The 22102-nt window shown below is 49.5% G+C and overlaps 1 protein-coding gene across 3 annotated transcripts; it reads right to left on the bottom strand.

The window, feature by feature from the left end:
* Window positions 1–1005: 1005 nt before the first annotated feature.
* LOC134165271 (C-C chemokine receptor type 8-like) lies at window positions 1006–17923 on the bottom strand. 3 transcript variants are annotated; one of them, XM_062621882.1, is made up of 3 exons: window positions 17673–17923; window positions 4865–5023; window positions 1006–2900 (listed from the first exon to the last, which is right to left on the bottom strand). In XM_062621882.1, the coding sequence occupies exon 3, from the start codon at window positions 2889–2891 to the stop codon at window positions 1836–1838; it is 1056 nt and encodes a 351-aa protein (XP_062477866.1). In that variant the 5' UTR covers window positions 2892–2900; window positions 4865–5023; window positions 17673–17923; the 3' UTR covers window positions 1006–1835. The 3 variants fall into 3 exon arrangements, with proteins under 3 accessions (XP_062477866.1, XP_062477867.1, XP_062477865.1); XM_062621883.1 differs by lacking the exon at window positions 17673–17923 and adding an exon at window positions 5945–6361; XM_062621881.1 differs by lacking the exon at window positions 17673–17923 and having other exon boundaries at window positions 4865–5419.
* Window positions 17924–22102: the final 4179 nt, after the last annotated feature.

Here is a 22102-nt window from a genome sequence, read left to right as displayed (position 1 = left end):
AACACCAGTTGCTTTAGTTGTGCAATATCTGATTAGGTGATCTGGTCTACAAACATCAGTCATTTCCTTACTCCATCCTCTTCAGAACAGTGACCAGCTTTCCACTGATTTAAAGGAACAATATTGGGCTAGATATTTTGGTGTATATATTCACATCACCTCATATAGCACCAGGAAATCCAGGTGACATCAAATCTGAATGTTCCTTGCTGCCTTTGCATCTGACAACATCTCAGCACATGAAAACGAACTGATCTGAGTAGACTGCAGAATCCTTTTGCCAACTTTACTTTGTGTCAGAACCCTTTCAACTGAGGAAATAGTGCATCTGCTACCTGCTTTATCCCAAGGAGAATATTATATCTGCAGGAGAAAGGAGATTGTCATCGACAAGTCTCTAGCTAAAAGTAATTGTAACAGAAAAAATGGCACTACCAGCTCCTTAATAGTGTGATGCTGTGGTCCAGAACTGTTTCAGTGTGTAGAAGTGCAAACATTTTTGAGCACTGCTTACCGTCTCCATAGATTCTTTCCGTCGCATATAGGAGCAGCATAAAATCCTGTGGGTTTTCAACAGTAAGTGTCATGTTTAGAGAAGAGGCACAATGCTCCTGAGAGCTCTGCTGTACATGAGAACTTGGGGTTATGCTGGGTATGTTTGTGTCTCTAGTCTGGTAGTTCATACTTAAAAGGGGGAAAAGAGCTACTTGTATTATTCCTTTCTACAGACACATTAGGCAGAGAAATAGCCTTCTGAAGGGAAAAGTGTCCTAAGGATCAGCAATCTTAATCTATGAGAGATCAACAGTGCTTGAGAGAGGAGGGGGTGTGTGTGTGTGTGGGTGTGTGTGTGTTAGATGTATACTACTGGATTCTTAAATACCAGTCAACACTGCAAATCTCTATGCAATGTGTTTTATGTGACACTGGCTAGAACATCCTTTCCTCCTCCTAACCGAAGCTTGTCATCCATTGGAAAGACTTTCAGGAGCCAAGACAAAGAGGTGCAGTTAATATGTTTATTCAAAGAAGACAATTCTAAAGCAGCAGGAGATGATGTATGGAAAAAGAGACAGAGCCTACGTGCTACATGCTACATTGGGTGGTGCTTACATTCAGCTGCAAGCTCTGGGGGCACAGAGTTGGAGATCCCACACCCCCAGCAGTCATGCAGACTACCAGGCTGCTTTGATGATGACATATCGGAGTGTACGGGACCCCATGAGGCACCTGGAGGTGTTGCTTTGCTGTTTTTGAAGGCATCACCACCCCAAAGGCTGCTTTGGGCAGCTGCAGCTGCAAGGACCCCCCCAGCTGTGTCCCCTGGGATCATCCCACAGGAAAGCAACAGGGCCCTGGTCTGAGTGGCCTCGTTATCTGGAAGCTGAAGCAAAATGGGAATGGTGACAGTTGCTGACGTGACTCCCTCTTTGCAGTGCGAAGTAATCCCATGCCTTCCTAGAGGAGCGTCCCATGCCTGTCTCGGGGATGTAAGGGTTCATGTATGGAACAGCTTCCACAAGGCAGAGCATAGTCTGGGGTGAGGCAGAACCGATGCTTTCATCAGAAGAGAAAATAAATAGCAGAGGAAGCACGCTACTTGCTGAAATGAAAGAGCTCTAAAGCTTAGCTAAAACCCATTCTGTGGCAAGCTCGTAAAGTCACCATCTTACAAACCCTTAGGAAACTAACGTGGCCTCTTCTGCTCACAGCATATCCCAAAAGGAGGTATACTGGTTCTCCCAAGAGGATGCTGCACACATGGTACCAGCCTCCAGGTCCACGTTGGACCTTAGGCCAACTACTCACACAGGAAGAAGGCAGCTCGGGTGGGCTCACAGGATCACTGCACTGTCCGAGCAGCTGGAGATCTGGCTGGGTGCTGGGAACAACTGACCAGCCCCAGCACCTGCAATGGGGCTGGAGAGGACACGGACACAGGACTGCAGCAGTCCCTTCAGATGGGCTTTGAATGTCACCCCAGCAAAGGCGTAGATCACGGGGTTCAGGCAGCAGTGGATGAAGGAGATGGTTTCCGTCAGCTGCAGCGCCAGGGCTATCTGGTAGCTTGCCTTGCAGTCATTGATGATGTGCAGGCTCTGCAGGGAGTCGAGGAACAGCACGACGTTGAAGGGAGTCCAGAAGAGGAAGAAAACAATGACGATGATGAAAATCATCTTGATGGCCTTGATCTTGTTCCGGTTTTTGCATTTTTGCAGGTTTTTCAGTATCTGGGCATAGCAGCAGATGAGGATGCTCAGGGGAATCAAGAGGCCTAAAATATTGGATGCAAACTGAGAAGCAACCTTCCAGGTATTGTCGCCTGGGGGGTATATGGGGACACACTGCACAGACTGCTCGATTTCCAGCTGCTGGTTGAACATGATGTTGGGGACAGAAGCCAGGCCAGCCACCAGCCACAGGATTAAACTGGTGATTATACCACAGGAGGCTGTCCGTATCCTCATGGCATAGACAGCATGGACAATTGCGATATACCTGTCAATGCTCATGAGGGTTATAAAGAAAATGCTGCTGTAAAACCCTGTGTAATAAATGCCAGCCATTATCTTGCACATAGCATTGCCAAAAACCCACTGGTCTGAAGCATAATGGGCTTGGAAAGGGAGAGGCACAACGAAGAGCAGGTCAGAGGCTGCGAGGTTCAGCAGGCAGATGTCAGTCATTGTCGTCAGCCTTTTCCTGGTCAGGAGAACCCAAAGGACCAAGGTGTTTCCCAGAAGGCAGAAGACAAACACAAGGCAGTAAAGAATCGGCAGGAAGAGGGATTTAAACCTGCGAAAGCCATTTCCTTCATTGCATGGAGCAGTGTTTTCATCATATCCATAGTCATATTCTGTTGTGCCAAAGAATGGGCTTGTGGGATTCATCTCAGATACCTGTGCAGGAAAGAGCAAGGGATAAATGGCTGGTTGTCCTGGCATGGGACTCCCAGAGTGGCTTCTGCCTCCCTCTGTGCTGCATCGAGCCCATGGGTCAGCCTTCAGGCAGAGAGGGACTGCAATATGAAGTCTTGGTCTCATTTGTACCACTCAAAAGCATGGGGCTGGTGCTGGAAGCCTGCCACCATTCCTTTACATGCATAGTTATGAGCACTGGGGTGCTCTTTGCTTCCCCCAAACTGCCTCAGTGGCAGTGAGTTAGCCCCTCATCAGAGGAACATAGATTTAACTAGGTTGGAAAAGACCTTTAAGACCTCAAGCCCGACCATTACCATTAGAAAGAATTCATGCTCTGAATAGTTGTAATGGTGTAAAATGGTACAAAACCTGCATCTGCTCTAAGAATCTGGATTTTATCGTGGTTCCTTGGCTGGGGAGGTTCTTCATTTGTAGCATAAAGACCCTTATGAAAGTGTGTTGACTGAAGAAGCCATCACCCAGCAGCATCAGCACATTTTCAGCTGAGCTGATGAGGGCATGGAGAGCATTTCCTCTCTGTCCTTTCTGAATCATTGCGCGTGAAGACAGTGTTAAAATAGTCTGATCTCCTCTCCAAAAGGGAGTCAGTGCTTTAAGCCACCTTTTGGGTTTTGTTTGGTCATTTGTTTCCAGATGTCACCTCATCACCCCTATAAGAGGGATCTGGTTTGCAGGGTGAGGTGCCCACATTTTAAGGAGTGATGCTTCTTTCGAAAGACACTGTTTCAAAGGTGTTTGCCTTGTCATTGCCAAGACTTTTGTATGTTTCTTGTTCAGTGCACCTCTGTTACGCCTGCGTACAGGTTGATCACGTCTTGAAAGACCTTTGAAGATACCGTTTCCAGGACTATAATTATTGCTAATAAGCTCTAATAATAAAATAATTGACAGTGATTAATTCATTAAAGCAGAGGACATGCTCTTGTAAGTTAAAAGGTCTACAAAAAGGCAGAGAATGGTGGAAATGTTCATATTGACAAGGAAGGAATCAGAATTCACCCCTTCTTGCCTATCTTGTGCCACCTTGTGCAGGGAAATAGGAGGATCAGTATGCACAACCCAAAGAGGTGCTGGAGTCAGTGGTCATCCTCTGCTCCAGCTATGGATACTCATCCCCCACTGATCTGCCTCAGCTTTCCTTGGGGCACCAGGACTGTTTCCTCCAAAGGCAACTGGCATATGCAATGCAGAGAAACCTTTTACAAACACAGCACTCAGCCCTATGGAGTTCCTTGTTCATAAATATGAGTAATGAAAAGAAAGCAGCGCTGCAACCTACGCTGATCGGGTGATGCTTTCCTATATTGAGGTTTCAGCTGTACGTAGGACATTTGTGTTATTAACTTCAACTTTGTTTTCATGCCTAAGCCCCTAAATATTGACACTTCGAGTCACTAGATAACGGCTGTTCATGCAGCAACACATATGGGTAGAAAATGTTTCCTGCTAATGCTTTTGATGTGTGACCCCCCACACGCACTGTGACTGTTCGCATTTCAGCAATGGCTTGATTTTCTTATTTCCTTGAGGGACCCCTTAAAAGCAGTCAATAGATTGAATCAAAAGTAAAACCAAAAATCAAACAATAATGAATGCTGTGCTATAGATATATATGGGTATATAAATACATGCATCGATTGGTAGATTTATAGATATAAAGCATCTGATTTTGGTTGAATAGAGATTGGAGAGGCTCCGCTTTAGACTTTCAGATGACTTTTGAAACATTTAATACCTTTGACAGCTTCCAACGTGGGCACATTTTCCATCATCTCCCCTCTCCACATCAGTCAGTGGAACAGTCAGAATGAAAAAGCAGTTTTTCGGAGGAGAGAGGTAACTGCTGCAGGTCCCTTCACCCTCCTTGCCAAGGTTAGACTATTACTTTTATGAGTAGCACATTAAACGTGGATGGACTTTACCTTTGACAGCAAGAAGCCTCTACTCTCTCCGCTGACCCTGGTCCCGTCCTTCTACTGTGTCCTTGTCCTCTCTTGCAGGCTTGGGAGCTTCCAGGACGCTTACTCCATCGCCTGTGGAGGTGGCTGAGCTTTGGTGATATGCAGGTATCGAATGGGCAGCTGCTAGTTACAGAACAGAGGCAAACCGAAGATCCTGAAGCTGCGGTAAACAGGAAAAGAGGTGACACAAACACATTATGTGAAACAAAACTCAAACACGGCCCTTTTCAAGGCAGCGATGGTAGCACCTGAATAGGTGTTCTCCTTCCAGGGCACTTGCTAAACCCCACTGCTTCACAGCCGCCCCTGACAGAGGTGTGAAGTTGAGATATCTCCATCACAGAGCACATACATAAACTCGCAGCTTTCGACAGAAGCTGGTGGATCATTTCCAACTTGTGTTATTTTAGTGTTCCATTTCCTTCAGCTAAGATCTGCACCCTGGCTGGGGCCCTCCCCATCAGTAGCCTATTCACCTTAGGAGCAAAGTAAGAACTCACAGCTGCTGATACCTCTTTGCAATCGGTTTTTAAGCAGCTTTTATTCAAGTGGAGCTATCTCAGAGCTTCTTTGCTACTTGGGGTTTCTTTTAGGTACAATCTAATGCATTATTTTAGGTCAAGGATAAAATACTGAAACAAAGACTTGACTTTCTTTACTTTATTCAATAGCTTTAAATGATGGCTGTACTGTATGTTGTAAACTGTGGTGCTTTGTAAGTCAGCCAAATGATACGTTTCTCATCCATTAATCTCAACAAGCACTGTTTTCCTGATTTATAGGAGCACAGAGAAGATGAGCTTTGCCCAAGAGACACAAACAAGTACTTGTTAGATCCAGAGCTTGGTTGTTATTAAAGTCATTCACTTCTTTGGTAGCAGCTCCAATCCAAAGTAGCTTTCCAGCTTGCTGGCTGGTGCAGAAACAAATAGTGAAAGAGGATCCCAAAAAAAGAGAAGAGCTAAAAGCTGGAAGAAAAAAGTGAGAAAATGGGCTAGAGAAAAATGAAGAAACAACCTATTTATAGAATCATAGACTCACAGAACGGTTTGGGTTGGAAGGGACCTTCCAAGCTCATCCAGTCCAACCCCCTGCAATGAGCAGGGACATCTTCAACCAGATCAGGTTGCCCAGAACCACATCCAGCCTGGCCTTGGCGTGCTGGCCACACTCCTTTGGATGCAGCCAAAGGACTTGGCACTCATCAGTAGCACAGGCAGAAAGAAAAGACCTCTCCCTTGAGGAATTCAAAATGCTACCAATGACCATGGCACCACTCTGCCTCCAAGCACCCAGTTACAGGGTTTACTGTTAGAACCCTCCTCCTGTTACACACATAATGTAACTCCGTTCTACCTACTTTCATTGTTTAGAAATCAATAGCTTTCATCATTTCTTCTTATGAGCGAACATCAGTCAATTAAAGGTGCCTCCTTTTCCATTGGATGGTTTGTGCATTAGTTTGGCCAGTAAGTTATTAACGTATATACAAAAGTAAGAAGAGTTTGTCGTGAAAGCAATAAAACAATGAAATATAGCTAAATTTTAAATATTCATGATTATTTTAAAATGAAAAGAGAATCTTGTGCTTTTTCTTGAATCATTTTCTGCTGCAGGTATTATGCTATTGCAAAAGACTTCAGTTCACTCAAAATGCCTATTGGTTTCAACTGGGAGATCTTCAAGCTGTGTACGTGCAGCAGCAGCAGTCCTGCAGAGCCAGGCAAAGTGAGGCATGGAGGTGGAAGAGTGTGACAGGGAGCACTCTGTGTGTTGGAGAAAGCAGGAGCAAGCAAGAAGATGCAGAGAACCTTAAAGGCAAGGAAAAGAGCTTGAATTCAAGCAGCAAAAGAGGAGATAGAAGTGAGCAGGCCTGGTGACTGCTGTGGTTGGAGCTCCCAGGGTGATGGGTGATTCTGGCACAGTCATCCTCCAAGCTTTCCTCAATGGAGGAAGGCAATTCAGTAATGGCAATGGAAGATGTAATCTGTTGAAGGCAGTGAAATGGGGGGAGCAGCGATGGGTTTAGGAGATGACTAATCTGGCTGCTCACTCTCTTACAGGTAATTTGAGGTGAGTATGGGCAGAGAGAGCGCTGCTGGGCTGGAGGGTGGTAGAGATGAATGTGTGTTCACAGATGTGGGAGGCTGAATGCTGTAGGCATGCTACGCTTCCCTTGAAAGCTCAGAAGAGGTTACCTGGAGGGGGAAGGATGGGAGGGACGTGTTTCCAATGCTCTCCACCATCAGCTATGAGCCAGGCTGCAATGACCTGCACCCTTCCCACCCTTTTTCAGTCTGCAAGTAGCATCGGCAGTGCTCAAGGCCAGGTTGGACAGAGCCTTGGGTGACATGGTCTAGTGTGAGGTGTCCCTGTCCATTGGCAGAGGGTTGGAACTGGTTGTTCTTAAGGTCCTTTTACAACCCAAACCATTCTATAGTTCTATGACCCTGAGTTACACCTCCTCCTGAGTTACACAAGGACCACGCAGGGAAACAAGGACTCTCTATGGAGCCAACAAACATCCTTTGGAGTTCACCTGCAGAGGATAACAAAGCAAAAAATGTGGTAAACCAGCAAGAGGTTTGAAGTTAAAGGTCACCTGCATTTGAAAGTGCTGAGCTCGGATGGAAAGAGGTGCAGAAAGGCTGCGAGGTGGCAGGAGCACCCACATGAGAGAGCTGGGCTTAGCCTGATAAAGGAAAGACATGTGAGGGATACATTTGGAACATACAGACAGCCCAGCATGGAGAAGGGCAGGGGAAAAGAGGATTGTCTTGCTTTACAGAAAGCACAGGCATAGCAGGGCAATGTTTGCAGGTTGCCCCTTGGGCTGAAGGGAGCTGGTGCTGGTGCTGTGGAGCAGCCTTCCTGCAGGAGGAGAGCAAGCCAGCTGGTGTAAGTGCTCCTTGGTTAAGTGTGGGAAGGGAGACACCAGACCCGGAGGCTCTCATAGCTGGGGATGGGGCAGCAGGCACCAAACAGTCCCTCCCAGGGCTTTGGGGGTGATCCCAAGGTGCTGAGTGGGACACGGAGGGCAGGGAGGTCTTAGATCTTCTTGCTAAGAACCCATCCAAAACCCACCCTAGAGCTCCCTCCTCCAGCAGGCCTGGCTGCTGCCTTGCAGCACGCTCCAGCTGAGTTTTATCTGGACGCTAAAAGCAGTGGTAGTGATGGCTCCCCATGTTCCTGTGGGCTTCCCTGGTAGAAACACCTTATGGCAAGAGAGACAGCTGATTGTTGGTATCTCCAGTGCTCCAACCTATGGCCAGTTTGGGTGCAGGAGCTATGCCACACACTGCTCCATGCCCCCAGTCAGAACTGCAGAGGGAAAAGCCATGTGGCATCACCACCATGGTGAAAACACTGGTGCACAGGTTCAAAAACACAGGGAAAATGTCACTGTAGGAGAAGCCTTCTGGTTTGTCTTATGTTTTGATGGTGGTTGCCAGGCTCAGCCTGCAGCAGCCACTTCGAAGTTATGGTTTCTGCCTCAGTGATGATGAAACCTCCCATGCAATGCTTCATGTAGACACTGTCAGCCTAAAAGTGACCAGCACATCCGAGTAACGCAGAGTTCCTCTCCCCCAGACTATTCGGAGCCCCGAGGTCATGGAAGTGATGCTCTGCGGAAGCCCATGTAAATTGGAAAGGCTGTGGCAAATGCCACAACCACAACGAATCTTGCAGTGAGGCAAGGAGCATGGCCACATCTGCAGTTCCTACAGCCAGCCATACCTGCTGGCACTGGGGGAACCACCATGCACACCAGCTCAGCTTCTGACATCAGCCCCAGAGGGTTTTCTTGTCCCTTTGGGGTGACAGCCAGCTTAGCTGCTGCAAAACTATGCCTGCTCTTGTAGAAACCTCTCCTTCCTCCTGCAAATGGTCTGGGTGAATGGAGCTTCATCACAGAAAGGAAACTGCGGTTGAAACAAAAGACACCACCAGCAAGAACTTGCTTTGGCCTCAAGAGCCTCAGCCACAAGCCCTGCTATAGCTCTTGGCTGTTGTTGGTGCAGCAGCCATTAAGAAAGGATGGGAATAAAAGCAGAGTAAGATACCCTACCTGGTAGGATATTTCCCAAGAAAAGACTAAGTCTTTCCTGGAACTGCTCACTATCATAGTGGAAAGTGGAGGACAAGTTTGCCTTGATGTGATGCTCTGCTTCCACCCATCTCAACACGGTGGTAACCATCCAAGTGAGGCACTCTTGCCCAGAGATTTTCTCTACCTTGGCTTGACAGCCAAATACGAGCAGCTTCTTAGTCAAAAAGAGGCCTTTCCCTTTCAAACCAGCCCTCACCTTGCATCTCAGAGTTCTTACTCTCCCATATTAGAAGAGGAGGAGAGGTGACTTAGCTCAGGAGGGGAAACAAAGGCAGGACTGAGTGCAGCAGGGGGTATGCATGCTCACAGATGCTGGGTTGCTCAGCAAACATGGTTTATAAACCACCAGAAATCATCACTATTGATGGGGAGAACAATGACAACAGCTTGACTTTGCAGGGAAGGCAGGGGGTCAGGGCAAGCATGTCCTTTGCGGAGGGAGAGCAGTGTGGCAGGTAGCACCTTGATGAACATCTCACCCCATATTCCTCTCCTTGGCCATTCCTCTGCACCAAAATCCCTCTCCCAAGTGTCTCTGCTGCCTGCATGGACCCACAAGAACCTTCCACTGGCTGTATCCACCTTGCACCCCTCTCCCACAGGGCAGCAGGGATTGGAAAGCACTGAGTGCACAGAGCTGGCACTCACCTGGGAGCTACAGGAGGAAACCCCACACAGGAGCTGTCTTTGAGGAATCTTGGCCTTTTTCAGCTATTGCCACGGTATCTGGGTCTATCAATCAGAAGTTCTTCAAACGTGCCTATGGATGATCTTAAGGTACAAAAATGCCATACACAGAAGGGCTCGTTTCACTTTCCTGATGGGGATATCGTGTCTGTATGCCTGCGTACAAAGACGGGGGTGAGGTTTTGTGACCAGGTGAGATTTTGAGTATTTGGGGTTTTTTGTCATCAAAAAAAGTAGGTTTATATTGACAAAAACCTCTGAAAGTGCTGAGGGGGATTTCCCCTTCCAAGTTAGAGGAAAAAGAAAAGTAACAGAAGAGTCACAATACTTTATTCTGATAAGTTCCAGCCAAACCGTTGCCATTTTTCACCCTTAAAGGTGTCGTTTTCAAATACAGCATTTTACACAGAAATAACCTCTTCTTCTAACCCTGCTTCCTCAAACCAGGCAGGCTGCAAAGCTTCAGAGGTGCTTCCAGTAGAACTAAGATGTGCCTGTTTTGCTGACAGCAGACACAAATGTGTAGTTTTCTTTTCAGCTTGGTCAGCAGACACATTGACACCCTCCACCACAGTGAATGCATCACTGTGACAACGCACTTGTGTATGCAAACAGCATCATAGAATCAACCAGGTTGGGAAAGCCCTTTAAGCTCACCCAGTCCAACCGCTCCCCAGCACTCCAAGGCCACCACTAACCCATGGCACTGAGGCCTCGTCTCCACGCTGTGTGAACACTTGCAGGGACGGTGACTGCAGCCCTGCCCTGGGCAGCCTGTTCCAATGCCTGAGCACCCTCTGGGGAAGGAATTGTTCCTCAGCTCCATCTAAACCTGCCCTGGTGCAGCTTGAGGCCGTTTCCTCTTGTCCTGTCCCTTGTTCCTTGGGAGCAGAGACCGACCCCACCTCACTACAACCTCCTGTCAGGCAGTTGTAGGGAGCGATCAGGTCCCCCTGAGCCTTCTCTTCTCCACACTGAACCCCCCAGGTCCCTCAGCCGTTCCCCATCACACTTGTGCTCCAGGCCCTGCACCAGCTCCGTTGCCCTTCTCTGGCCCCCTCCAGCACCTCAATATCTCTCTTGCAGTGAGGGGCCCAGAACTGAACACAGGATTTGAGGTGCAGCCTCACCAGTGCCCAGCACAGGGGCACAATCCCTGCCCTGGCCCTGCTGCCTACGCCACATGTTCAAATGTGCCTATGAAAAGCCTTCTGGGCACTGCCCTGTCTCTCTCTTCTGCAGCAGATGCTCAGTGCAGATAAAAGGCTGTGATCCAGGGCATCCTCCAAAAGCCGGTGCTGAGTCTGTGAAGGAGAAGCAGCTGGAGGCGCATGGCGAGGCCTCCAGCTCACTCTCCTCCACGCTCTGCTTCTCACTGCTGCCACCAAAGCCACAAGGATTACGGCTCTGACAGCTGCAGCCTGGTGCAATTGCTGAGTTGCAGCCAGGCAGGAATCAGAGCGTTGCAAACCTCCCAGCACAGTAACTCATTCACAGCAGTGCCAGCAGCCAGAGGGGTTTTCTCACCCAGGTTTCACAACAGGGCGATTGTGGGACAGAAAGAAGTAACCGAATCCACCCCGTGCACATGGGATCTCTGAGAACAAGACTGCCCCTTGTTTGCCCCTCATCTGATGCATTTCTTCTCACCCTGAAGCACTCTGCTGTCCCACACCTTTGGTATGTCAGCACAGGGCACCTCTCAGATCTGCATCTGACCCTGCTTTGCCTGAGGGTGGGGAACACAGAAGGACAAAAGCAGGAATGAATGAGAGCAGAGAAATCCCATGAGAGGGTTGGAAGGGACGGTGGCAGATCAGGTAGTCCATCTCCTGTCTTGAAGGCAGGGGCAGTGTCCCACTGTTATCCTTGCCGAGCCTGCTCCTACAGCCCCTGCTTTCCCCCCAGCTTCTCCTTACAAACCACCCAGTGCTTCTTCAGACTCATTCCTAGTAAATCTGTCTTACTACTTCTTCTTCTTTAAGTACTTAGTGCTTAATGTCTAAAACCCTCCTGGTACGATTCGAGTCAGTTATTGACCTTATCCCTGGAGGAACAAGCACTACTTTCTTCTAGCTGCTTCAAAGTACCCTAAGTGCAGTTTTCCCTTCGGTTGCAGTAGTTCATATTCCATCATCTTTCTCCTTTTAGGCCATGTTTTCTAGACTATTAATCATGGCCACTGTTCTCCTGTAGCAGCTGCCCAGCTTGCCTTAATCCTTTTAGCATCACAGTGCCCAAAACTAGACATAAAACCCCAGCTGTGGCCTCACCCCTGGCAAAGCAGACTGGAAGTCTCTTGCCTGCAGTAGCTGTCTTGTTCTGCAATTCATGTACCACTGGTGACTTATGCTTCTGTTGTGCTGGATGACAGCACCCAAATCCTTTTCTCCAGAAGCCCTGCCTTCCCCATCCTGTGTTTGTGGTCTCAGTTGACCACAAACTCAATGTCTATGTGCAGAAGTTGGTGCTTGTCCTTAATGAACTGCAACCCATTGCTCCCAGGCTTTTTAATCTGTCAAGGACACTTCATCAGGGGCTGTAGCGATAGGACAAGGGGTGATGGGTTCAAACTGAAACAGGGGAAGTTCAGATTAGATCTAAGGCAGAAGTTCTTCCCTGTGAGGGTGCTGAGGCGCTGGCACAGGGTGCCCAGAGAAGCTGTGGCTGCCCCATCCCTGGCAGTGTTCAAGGCCAGGTTGGACACAGGGGCTTGGAGCAACCTGGTCTAGTGTGAGGTGTCCCTGCCCATGGCAGGGGGTTGGAACTGGGTGATCTTAATAATCATAGAATCACAAAATGGTTTGTGTTGGAAAGGACCTCACACTTCCAGGGATGGGGCAGCCACAGCTTCTCTGGACACCCTGTGCCAGCGCCTCAGCACCCTCACAGGGAAGAACTTCTGCCTTGGATCTAACCTGAACTTCCCCTGTTTCAGTTTGAACCCATCACCCCTTGTCCTATTACTACAGTCCCCTATGAAGAGCCCCTCTCCAGCATCCAATTGAGGATGATGTGATAAAGCTGCTTCCTGACAAATATGTATTGTCTTTTACACTTTCTGTTCTCTTGCAGGCTGTTTATTCTTCCTGTACTTCCCAGCAACTGCAATTACACTGACTGGCACGGAATTCCCTCTCTGGTGTAGGCTGCTGTTTCCTCACCATACTGACTCAGAGCAAAGGGCCACTGGAGTCTGGCGCTGGCAATTCTGCTTTGAAGCAAAGAGCCACCAGAGCCAGCACCCTGCCCCAACAGCACCCAGCCCCAGTCTGCAAAGGGGACAACCTCTCCTGCCTTGGGCCATGCCAGCCTGGGGGATGTGAGGATGTGAGGGGTTGCAGGGTGGGATATTCCCCGTGCAGCCCCCGGTGCCCATGTCCACTCTCACCACAGGAAGCAGCTCTGGTCATTTAGCATGTTCTAAAAGGAAAAATAAAAGGCTTTCAGTGTGCATTGCAACCATGTTCTTAAAACAGGGAAGCCCGTGTGGGTTAAGAGCAGGATGGTGACTTGGGGACCCTGCCACTTGCAGCAGGACCCCTTGGAGGGACCCATGCCTTTAGCAATGCCCTCGCAGGGTGGGCTGCTCTTAGCACAAGAGCATCACACAGCGCATCCATTGGCGATGCCCATCTAGACCACAGTGCCTACGATGGCAGAGCAGGTGTCTGAGCGGCGTTATCCCATCTTTCACATCTTCCCTCAGGCCTCTGCCCTTGCCGGACTGTGAAGAGAGCTTTGCTGAGGGAGAGGAAGCGTTAGGAGAGCTCGGCAATGCCGCTGATCGATCTATACCTGAGCCGCGGGTAAACAGGAAGCTGCTGAGCGGCTTTATTCTTTTTCTTGGGTTTTTTAGGCTCTTTTGATCTGGTTTGAGTAGCTGTTTTTTTTTCTGCTTATTTCATCTCAGGAAACACATTTTTTCTGCCACCTCTTGCAGGAAATGTGCAAGATACAAAGTGTTGAAAACCTCCCAGTTAGCCCAAGCCGCTCTACAAGAGGCGGTGAGTCAAAGGCAAGGAGGGCATCACAATGGCACTGAAAACTTGCGCTGAAAAGCTGAAGCTCGTAGTAGTGAAGGAAAGGCTAAACCAATTCAACCGTGCAGAATACAGACACTTGCACACATCTGTGCTATGATTAGATCACAGTCACAGTCATTAGGATTAGAAGGGCCCTCTGGAGATCATCTACTTCAAGCCCCCCAAACTCAAGGGCTTTTCATCAGTATCAGAAAGAGCTTTCAAAGCATTGTGGTCAGGAGAGCCAGGGGCATAGAGCTCTTTCCAGAGATGCAGCACCAGCCCCTTAGGAACTCATTTTCAACACCAAAGTCCCACCATGGAGCCTGCTGTCCCTACCAGGCTCATGCACCATCCACACTGCTGCAAACAAGTGCAGCTGCACTGAGCCCATGTGCCAGAGTGTGATGGGGAAGAGGGATGCCACTTGTGCTCAGCACCTTAGCATGGACCCAGCAAGTTACCCCAGACACATCAGGAGCAATGAGGACAGACACTACAAGGGTTTGGCAGATATCCGTGACTTGTCCTATGCTGCAGGCAGCAGTGCAGGTACAAATCCTGCAGGGATCAATGCTCACTGTGTTTAAAGTCTCTCCTAATCTTGCTTAGGAGAACAAGCAGATAATCAGGCCCCTGATGCTATCAGGGAGACAAGGTAATGCTGGCAGGAGAGGGTGAAGCTGCGGGGAGTAGAGGGATGGACAGGCATCCCTCCCACCACAGCCTGGAGCTGCAAGCTTGGCTTTGTCTGCAGCAGGGCTCATCATGCACTGACAGGAATGGGTTTGCTTTATGCATCAATCCTTCTTAGCCCCTCTTCAACTCACCAGCAAAGAGGATCCCTTAGGATATCGAGGGCTATCCCACCACCTCCACTGTCCTCCTCTCCTGCGGGCTGGGGATGGACATGCACACCTCAAACATGATACAAGATACAGCACAAACCTACCAGATCCAGCAAGAGGCTGGGTTGAAGAGGAGGAGGATGAGGATCTTTCTGGCATGCAGATGCATGGGGCAGGTTTTCTCATTACCAAACTGCAGTTTCATGTTTTTCTGGTGTACTGAAAGCACAAGAGGTGCTCTTGTGGGTTTTGAATGAGTGGGACAGAATAGATGAACTTTTGTTACTGCGAAGGTAACTTCTGCGTTTCCTTTTATAATACCCAGAATTTCTCTTGCTCTCTCTTTGCTGATACAGCCCAATCATCCCAAGAACCATCAAGGTTTCATACCTCACCTCTGATAAGTTTGGAGGCAGAAGAGGTAAAAAGTCAAACGTTTCATTGCTGTTGTGAAATCACTGGGTGTGAACGTGTCTTTCTGAGCAGAACCTAACACAAGACCAACTTCAATAGACAACAGTAATAGCAATGTGCCCACGTTGCTTGGGCAGAACAAAGGACAACTGAGAAACCCTGAAGTCAAGAGCTGATCCCCAATGCTTTAGGCCGCCTTTAAAGAAAAAGGAAGCTCTTGAATTAGCCTCAGATAATACTGAATATCCACTAATGAAAAGCAGTGGTTCGGGTGTTAGTGCTTCTTCTACCCCAAATGCTGTCTGCTTATTTCATCTTTATTCTATCAAACATGTGCAAAGGCTGTGATTCCAAACACAGAGGTTTTCCTTAAGGAAGAGCACAGAGCAAAGGTGGTACCCCATTCTGCACTGGGAAGTCTGTGCACCCCACTTTGCTACTGCTGATTGTCATAAGCTGGGACAAGGAAGGCTTTCCTTTGTGGTCACTTAGGCTTTTTGTCAGTAAAGTGGGTCTGAAGGTGAACCAGAACAACCCTCGTTTATTCCTGTTGTGTTTCGTTTCAGTTTTGGAAAATTAAATCCAGAGAGTTAAAGTGGAGATTCTCCATTGTAATGTAATAAAATAGATCCAGGGTCCAAGGCAGCAAAGTGGAACCACTTCATAAACCCCCAGATGCACAATGTTTGGGGTTTTCTTTGCCTTTTGAAATGTGAATAGATGTTCTGATGAGATATTAAACAGCACCTAACCACAGGAGGTTAATGTTCTATGTACTTCCCATAAAGGCATGCTACTCAACAACACGAGTGTGCTCCCAACATCACTTCATTTATGCTCTCCGTGTTGAGCTTGGATTAAAACACACCTTTTTACTAGCCTATTGTGGAGGAAGTAACTACGTAGAGCAATTACATGTTTGCCTCCAGGCTTTCCAGAAACCTGTGACCAAGATGGGTCATTGAATCACTCACTGTGTTAAAGCCTCAGCCCTGGGACTCATCTACAAGCCTGATATTCAGACATGATTTCAACACGAAGCTGGGTTTGAGTCTAGGATCATAAACTATGGCCTGTGCATGCCGGTGGCCAACGAGATCACACAAATGGCCTGCAGGGGTTACAGAACCATGTCAGGAGCAGCATTCACCACCCTCCATCAAAATGCTGATCCCAAGGGTGGTCCTTCAAGAAGCTCTTCAGGAAACAAACTCATGTAGGCTTTTGGATACGCATGCGACCAACAGGATGCTAACCGAGGGACCTGGAAAGGACTGGGAGAGGTTGGCCTAGCAAAACACAGCCATAACTGCGGCTGGCACAACCCCTGCAGCACACACTGCCAGGGGCACGGCAGGGCTGCCTGCTCTCCCTGCCAATCCATCTGCTGCAAGCAGAAAAGGCACCAGAACAACAGGTTTTCAGCAGCATCAGAGAAGCGGCCGGTTCCCTCTGTGGTGGCAGGGAGGTGCCATGCAGGCAGTGGGGAAGAGATGCTGCCTGCTGCTGCCTGCATTTGCCTGCTGCTGCCTGCATCTGACTGGTACTGCCTGCATCTGCCCGCATCTGCCCACTGCTACCTGAATCTGCCCACTGCTACCTGAATCTGTCTGCATCTGCCTGCTACTGCCTCCACCTACCTGCATCTGCCTGAATCTGCCTGCTGCTGCCTGCGGCTGCCTGCTCTTGCCCTGACATCTCACTCCTGCCACATGGTCACAGTACAGTCCACCTGTGCTGAATGGAAGGAGCTTGCCTATGGTAAAAGCGCAGTGGGGAGGGAATTGCCACCAGACAGAACATGATGCTCTTATGAACAGCAGGCAGCTCGGCTGCAAATCAGGGGTACCAGGGATTGGGACCTTCCAGAGGTCTCACATCCCATTTGAAGTGTTTTCAGAGAACCAGTCAGGTGAGAAAGGATCAGCCCTTTGGCCATTGCCAAAGTGTGAACACACCATGCCTGAGCTGAAAGCATCACCTACGCTGTTCCTCCCCTAGCAGGCCTGTCTCAGCTCCTCTCTCATGTCACAGGCAGTAAGGACTGAATTACCAAAGGTAAGAAGCACCATAAAGCTGACAGATGCATATGGTCACTGTCCCCCGAGCTGTGGGTGCAAACATACAGCAATCAAAAAGAGGGGAAAGAGGGGCAAATTTTCCATATGGCAAAGGCAGCTGTGTGAGGAGGAAATGTGTGGCAACAATTAGTCTTCACAGAGTCACAGAGTCACAGAACGGTTTGGGTTGGAAAGGACCTTAAAGCTCACCCAGTTCCAACCCCCTGCCCATGGCAGGGACACCTCACACCAAACAGGTTCCTCCAAGTCCCATCCACCCTGGCCTTGAACACTGCCAGGGATGGCGCAGCCACAGCTTCTCTGGATACCCTGTGCCAGTGCCTCAGCACCCTAACAGGGAAGAACTTCTGCCTTAGATCCAATGTGAACGTCCCCTTTCAGTTTGAACCCATCACCCCTTGTCCTGTCGCTACAGTCCCTGTTGCAGAGCCCCTCTCCATCACCCAAAACACACCAGGAGAGCACAAGAAGGAAACCAACGGGCTGTCCTAAAGAGAAAACACCACCACGGAGTCCCCCTGTGGAACAGTGCCGGGGTTTGGGCACGTTCTCCTCAGCGGCGGGGGGGTAAAGCAGGTTCCCGTGCCTGGGAGCGGTACCTACCTCCCAGCTCAGCTCCGCTGCAGCCTCCTCCTCCTCCTCCTCCTCCTCCTCGGCCGGAGCAGCGCTGTGGCAGGAGCTGTGCGGGATGCTGGAGGCAGCAGCTCTGAGCGCTGCAGGGCAGCAGCTGCTGGCTCCTGTGGAGCTCCCAGCTGGAAGCTGGCGCAGGGACAGCACCGGTGGCTTTGGGCATCACGGCTCCCCCCTCCCTGAGCAGTCAGATAGAGCCCGGGTGTCTCCGTGTGCTTCAGCCCATGAGGCTGTTGTGTCCATGGCTGCTGCCGCTGTCAGGCAGCTCCTCTGCATGGAACTGTGAGCTGGGGTCCGAGAGCGCACACAGATTTCATGTTGCACCATTACAGTGCACAGTTCCCAAGCCACACAGTTGCCTCTTAGGGGTGTCTTCCCCTTGCACAGCCTCTTGCCCTGTGCACCATCTACCCTCCTGGGCAGCAGCATCTCCTCTGGAGGTGTCCCCCACCAGACTCTTCCTCAATGGCCAGAGCCACCCCCCCCACCCATAAGACATGCACGTCTAAGTCTTGGGCTGATGGGATGGCAGGGACTGGCATGGGATGGCAGGGGCCACCACGGGATGGCAGGGACCACCATGGGATGGCAGGGGCAGCCTCAAGCAGAGGATGGCAAGAGGCATCCAGGCACCCCAAGAGGAGCAGCAGGAGGAGGGAGACAGACAACATCTGCTGATGGGACCCCTTCTGGGCTTCTGCAAAGCACAGCCCAGAGGTGCCTTGGATGCCCACAGCTCTCCCTCAAAGGACATCTCCGCAACATGGGGTGACAGTCCTGCAAGTGCAACCATTCCCCTGCCAGCATCTCACTGCTGGGAAGAGGGGGCTTTGCATGCATTCAGCAGAGGAGTCAAAGGGATCTTAGCTCCTCTTTTCTGTCATCTGGTGTAGCATGTTAGCCAGGAATTGCAGACAACAGGAAAAGAGCTGAGCAATGGATTTGGGAGAAGAGAGTGAAACAGCAAGAGCACAGGGAGGGGAGATGCAGGGAGGTCATGGGCAGCCCGGACAAGGCAGGACGAGCAGTGATGCACCAGGAGGGAAACAGGAAGGAGCTGGTGATGAACATCTTGCACAGTCCTCAGCCTTGGCCACGCTTGAGCTGATCTGTCTTAGGTTTGTGTTCTGAGGTGCTTCAGCACCAGTCCCTCATCCGCAGCACCATGCTGACCCAAGGGACCAAGCTCTGCTGCCACTGCTGCCAGGTGGGTGTGGAGCTGGTTTTCTGCAGCTAACTGATGCTTAACTTTACCTGCTGTAAACAGAGAGCATCCAGTTCCCCTTTGTGCAAAGCCTATTTGACTACACACCCCGGCATCCACTTTTGGCCTCCTCACAGCTGTGTGGCTCTGCGGAGATGTGGTCCACCTTCTGGTCTGCTACCAGCTCTCCTCAGCTTCTCCTTGCGCACCCTGGAGTTCCTACTCCAAATCCCTCCAGACAAGAGAAACCTTCCAGAACACACCATTGCTCTGTAGCTCTCCAAAGCTACATAAGTAAAAGTACTGTGAAGATCAGACCTGCCCATGAGTAGTGCCAAGCAAGCCAAACTCCTCCCATCTGCCTTGCCCTGGGGTCTTTGTCTCCTGGCATTGTACCTCACTCTCAGATGCTCCTTCTCCAGTGTTCTTCTTTAGCACACTAAAGACATGCTCTTTTCTGCAAGAAAACATTAAAGAATAAGCTTTGGATCTGGAGCTAGCATCTGTCCCGAGGTCCTGACTCCAAAACCTACCCTATTGAAATACCCTCAAATGCTCACCCTCGCATCTCAGATCCTGATTGTCGTCACGTCACGGGGCTGGTTTTGTGGTGGCACACACTGCAGCAAGGAGCAGAGACTACAGAACAGCTTGTGGGAAGGGCAGGGCCAGAGGTTAGCTTGAAAGGGAAGCATTGGGAAGAGGAAGATGCGTCAGGGGCCAGACTGTCCCCACCCAGATTGCTCCTGCCTGGGTTTATACTTGTAAAAGTAAAATTAAGACTATATATCTTTGATCATCATCACGGCTCCAGTTCCAGAGCAGGATTCCAGTTCACTCCTGTGTATTTCTCCTCCCTTTCCACTTTTCCTCTTGCAGTTTAGCAGGATAGAGGCCCACAGGGTCAAATTCAGCCACCTGGGTGCAGCTCCACTGACCACAGCGGGGTTGCTGCACAAAGCACTGGGTGAAATGCTCCAGCGATCTTTCTTTCTGGCCTCATCCCTCTTCCCATCCCTGCTGCAGGTCATTTACACTGACTCGGTTTGATCTGAGCTCTTGTGGTGACTGTATTCCTGAGCCAAAGCTGCAGAGTGGGAACAGCAAACTTGGGAACAGGCACGCAGATGTGCTGCATTTACCCCAATGGAGAGGGCCTCACTGATTTGCTCCTTGTTCTTAACCTTCAAGCAGAAACCCAAAGAGGTTTCAAAAAGCAGATGGTTCATACCTGAGGTTTCCACTTTGAGGCTTTCATTGTGCAACAGTGATTTGCTGAGGATAGCTTTTATTTTCCAATCTGCTCCAATCCTCAAGTCGTGCCAGCAGGGATTGACTCCTGCGCCCTGTGCTCCTCATCCCTGCAGTGTTGGACTGGCATGAGACCTTCCATAGGGTCACATCTTTCAAAGCCCTGCTCAAGAGGTCTGGGCAAACTCCCAAACACCATTCAGAGCCTCATGGCACCAGCCAGGCTCCCATGACCCCCTCCAAAACACCACCCCATAGGGAATCACCCTAAAGGAGAGGGGCTGCTTGGATGTGTGAGCCCTGGGTGCAGCTGGCCCTGTGTCAGCCACACTTTGTCAGGTCCTCATGGTGTCCTCTAAACAGGACATGAATCCACTCTGCCAGGTGCTCATGGTGTCCTCTAAGCAGGATAATGAATCCACTCTGCCATCTTCAGCAGAGCAGGGGCTCAAATGGGGAAAGGTAATGTTTCAGCTAAGTCTGATGCTTGGTTTCATGATGACTTCAGTAAAAACGTGCAGGAAGCTAACAAAAACGTACCAGTCCCCAATGCAGGAACATGTGGTGATGCTTTGACTCAGTTTCTAGAATAGACAAGTCTTTCAGGCAGCGTAAAAGCAGGTTTTAGAGAAACCTGTTCACAAATGGTTACACCGAATCTGATTGAAGTGGGGCTTATTAACTGAGCTTGCCTTGAGGGGAGTAAGGTATGAAGCTGATACAGCAATACATAAACAGATATAACCAGACTTGAACCGAACTGCGACGTCACTTGCATGATTTTAACTAGATCAGCTCATAACCACCCATTAAAGCTTCATAGCTTCTTACGGCAGCAGCTCGAATCCCTGCCTTCAATACCCTGTGCTAAAGCAGCAAAGCGGGGTGTTGAGTGATGTCTGGTAAAGCTGGGCACTAACGTTAACCCCGCTTTCCTCACCAGTTTCAGCTGAACAACCTGACCTGCATGCAGGGAGCACACATTTCATCCCTCCAGGGGATGAAAAACCTGCCCAAGGGTCAGCACATACAATGCTGCATCCGTTCTCCTCCGATGGGGTATGAAAGCCCTCAAGAGCCCGACCAGCTAAAACCCCACACAGGCACTTGGAACAAGAGCTGCAGGGGCTGCTCTGGTGGTGTTGTCTTCAAGCTGTGGCTTTGGTTTTGGCTGTCTGGAGCAGAAGTAGACCTGTTGCCTTTGCAGGGGGTTCTCAGGCTCACTTGTGCTCTGCCTCAGCTATACTGGGGTTGAGAAGCCTGGTTTTGCTAGGAGAGGTCCCTGCTTCCCTGTGCTTAGAGCTTTTCCAGCCTTGAAGTGGAAACATACTCAAAACTTCATTAAACCTGTTTTCTCCAAAGCATTCCTTTGTCATTAGAGGTAGAAAGACATTAACAAAATCAACCTAGCATGCAGGAAAACCACTTCCCATCTCAACCAGTCATATTTCATTTGCCAGTCAGCAGAAGATCTCTGCATTCAGCTGCAGAGCACTTCAGGAAAACCAGAAGAGTCAAACCTGCCATGTGCTGTGGGCCACAGCTAGAAGTTTGCCCTGCCTTTTTGCCTGTATTTAATTTTCTGAGCTTCCTTTATGTATCATAAGGATGCATTTCCAAGCCAGGGTGCAAACTTTGTCATTTTTCTCTGTCATTGCTAAAGAAAATATAGGCATTAAATCTTCAGCACAAAAAAGCAGAGTTATACCCTGTTGCTCAGATACCTGAGGGACAGTCACATAAAATCCTAGATTAAGAACTGAAACAAAAGTACCTCTATAGGTGTGATAGGACAAGGGGTGATGGGTTCAAACTGAAACAGGGGAAGCTCAGGTTGGAGGTAAGGCAGAAGTTCTTCCTTGTGAGGGTGGTGAGACCCTGGCACAGGGTGCCCAGAGAAGCTGTGGCTGCCCCATCCCTGGCAGTGTTCAAGGCCAGGTCGGACAGA

The sequence above is a fragment of the Pezoporus occidentalis genome, unplaced genomic scaffold, assembly GCF_034315485.1.
Source record: "Pezoporus occidentalis ecotype Australia unplaced genomic scaffold, CSIRO_AGI_Poc_V1 ctg235, whole genome shotgun sequence".
Lineage (NCBI taxonomy): Eukaryota > Metazoa > Chordata > Aves > Psittaciformes > Psittacidae > Pezoporus > Pezoporus occidentalis.
The sequence above is the reverse complement of the archived record's forward strand: the minus strand, read 5'-3'. Positions and strand labels throughout refer to the sequence as shown.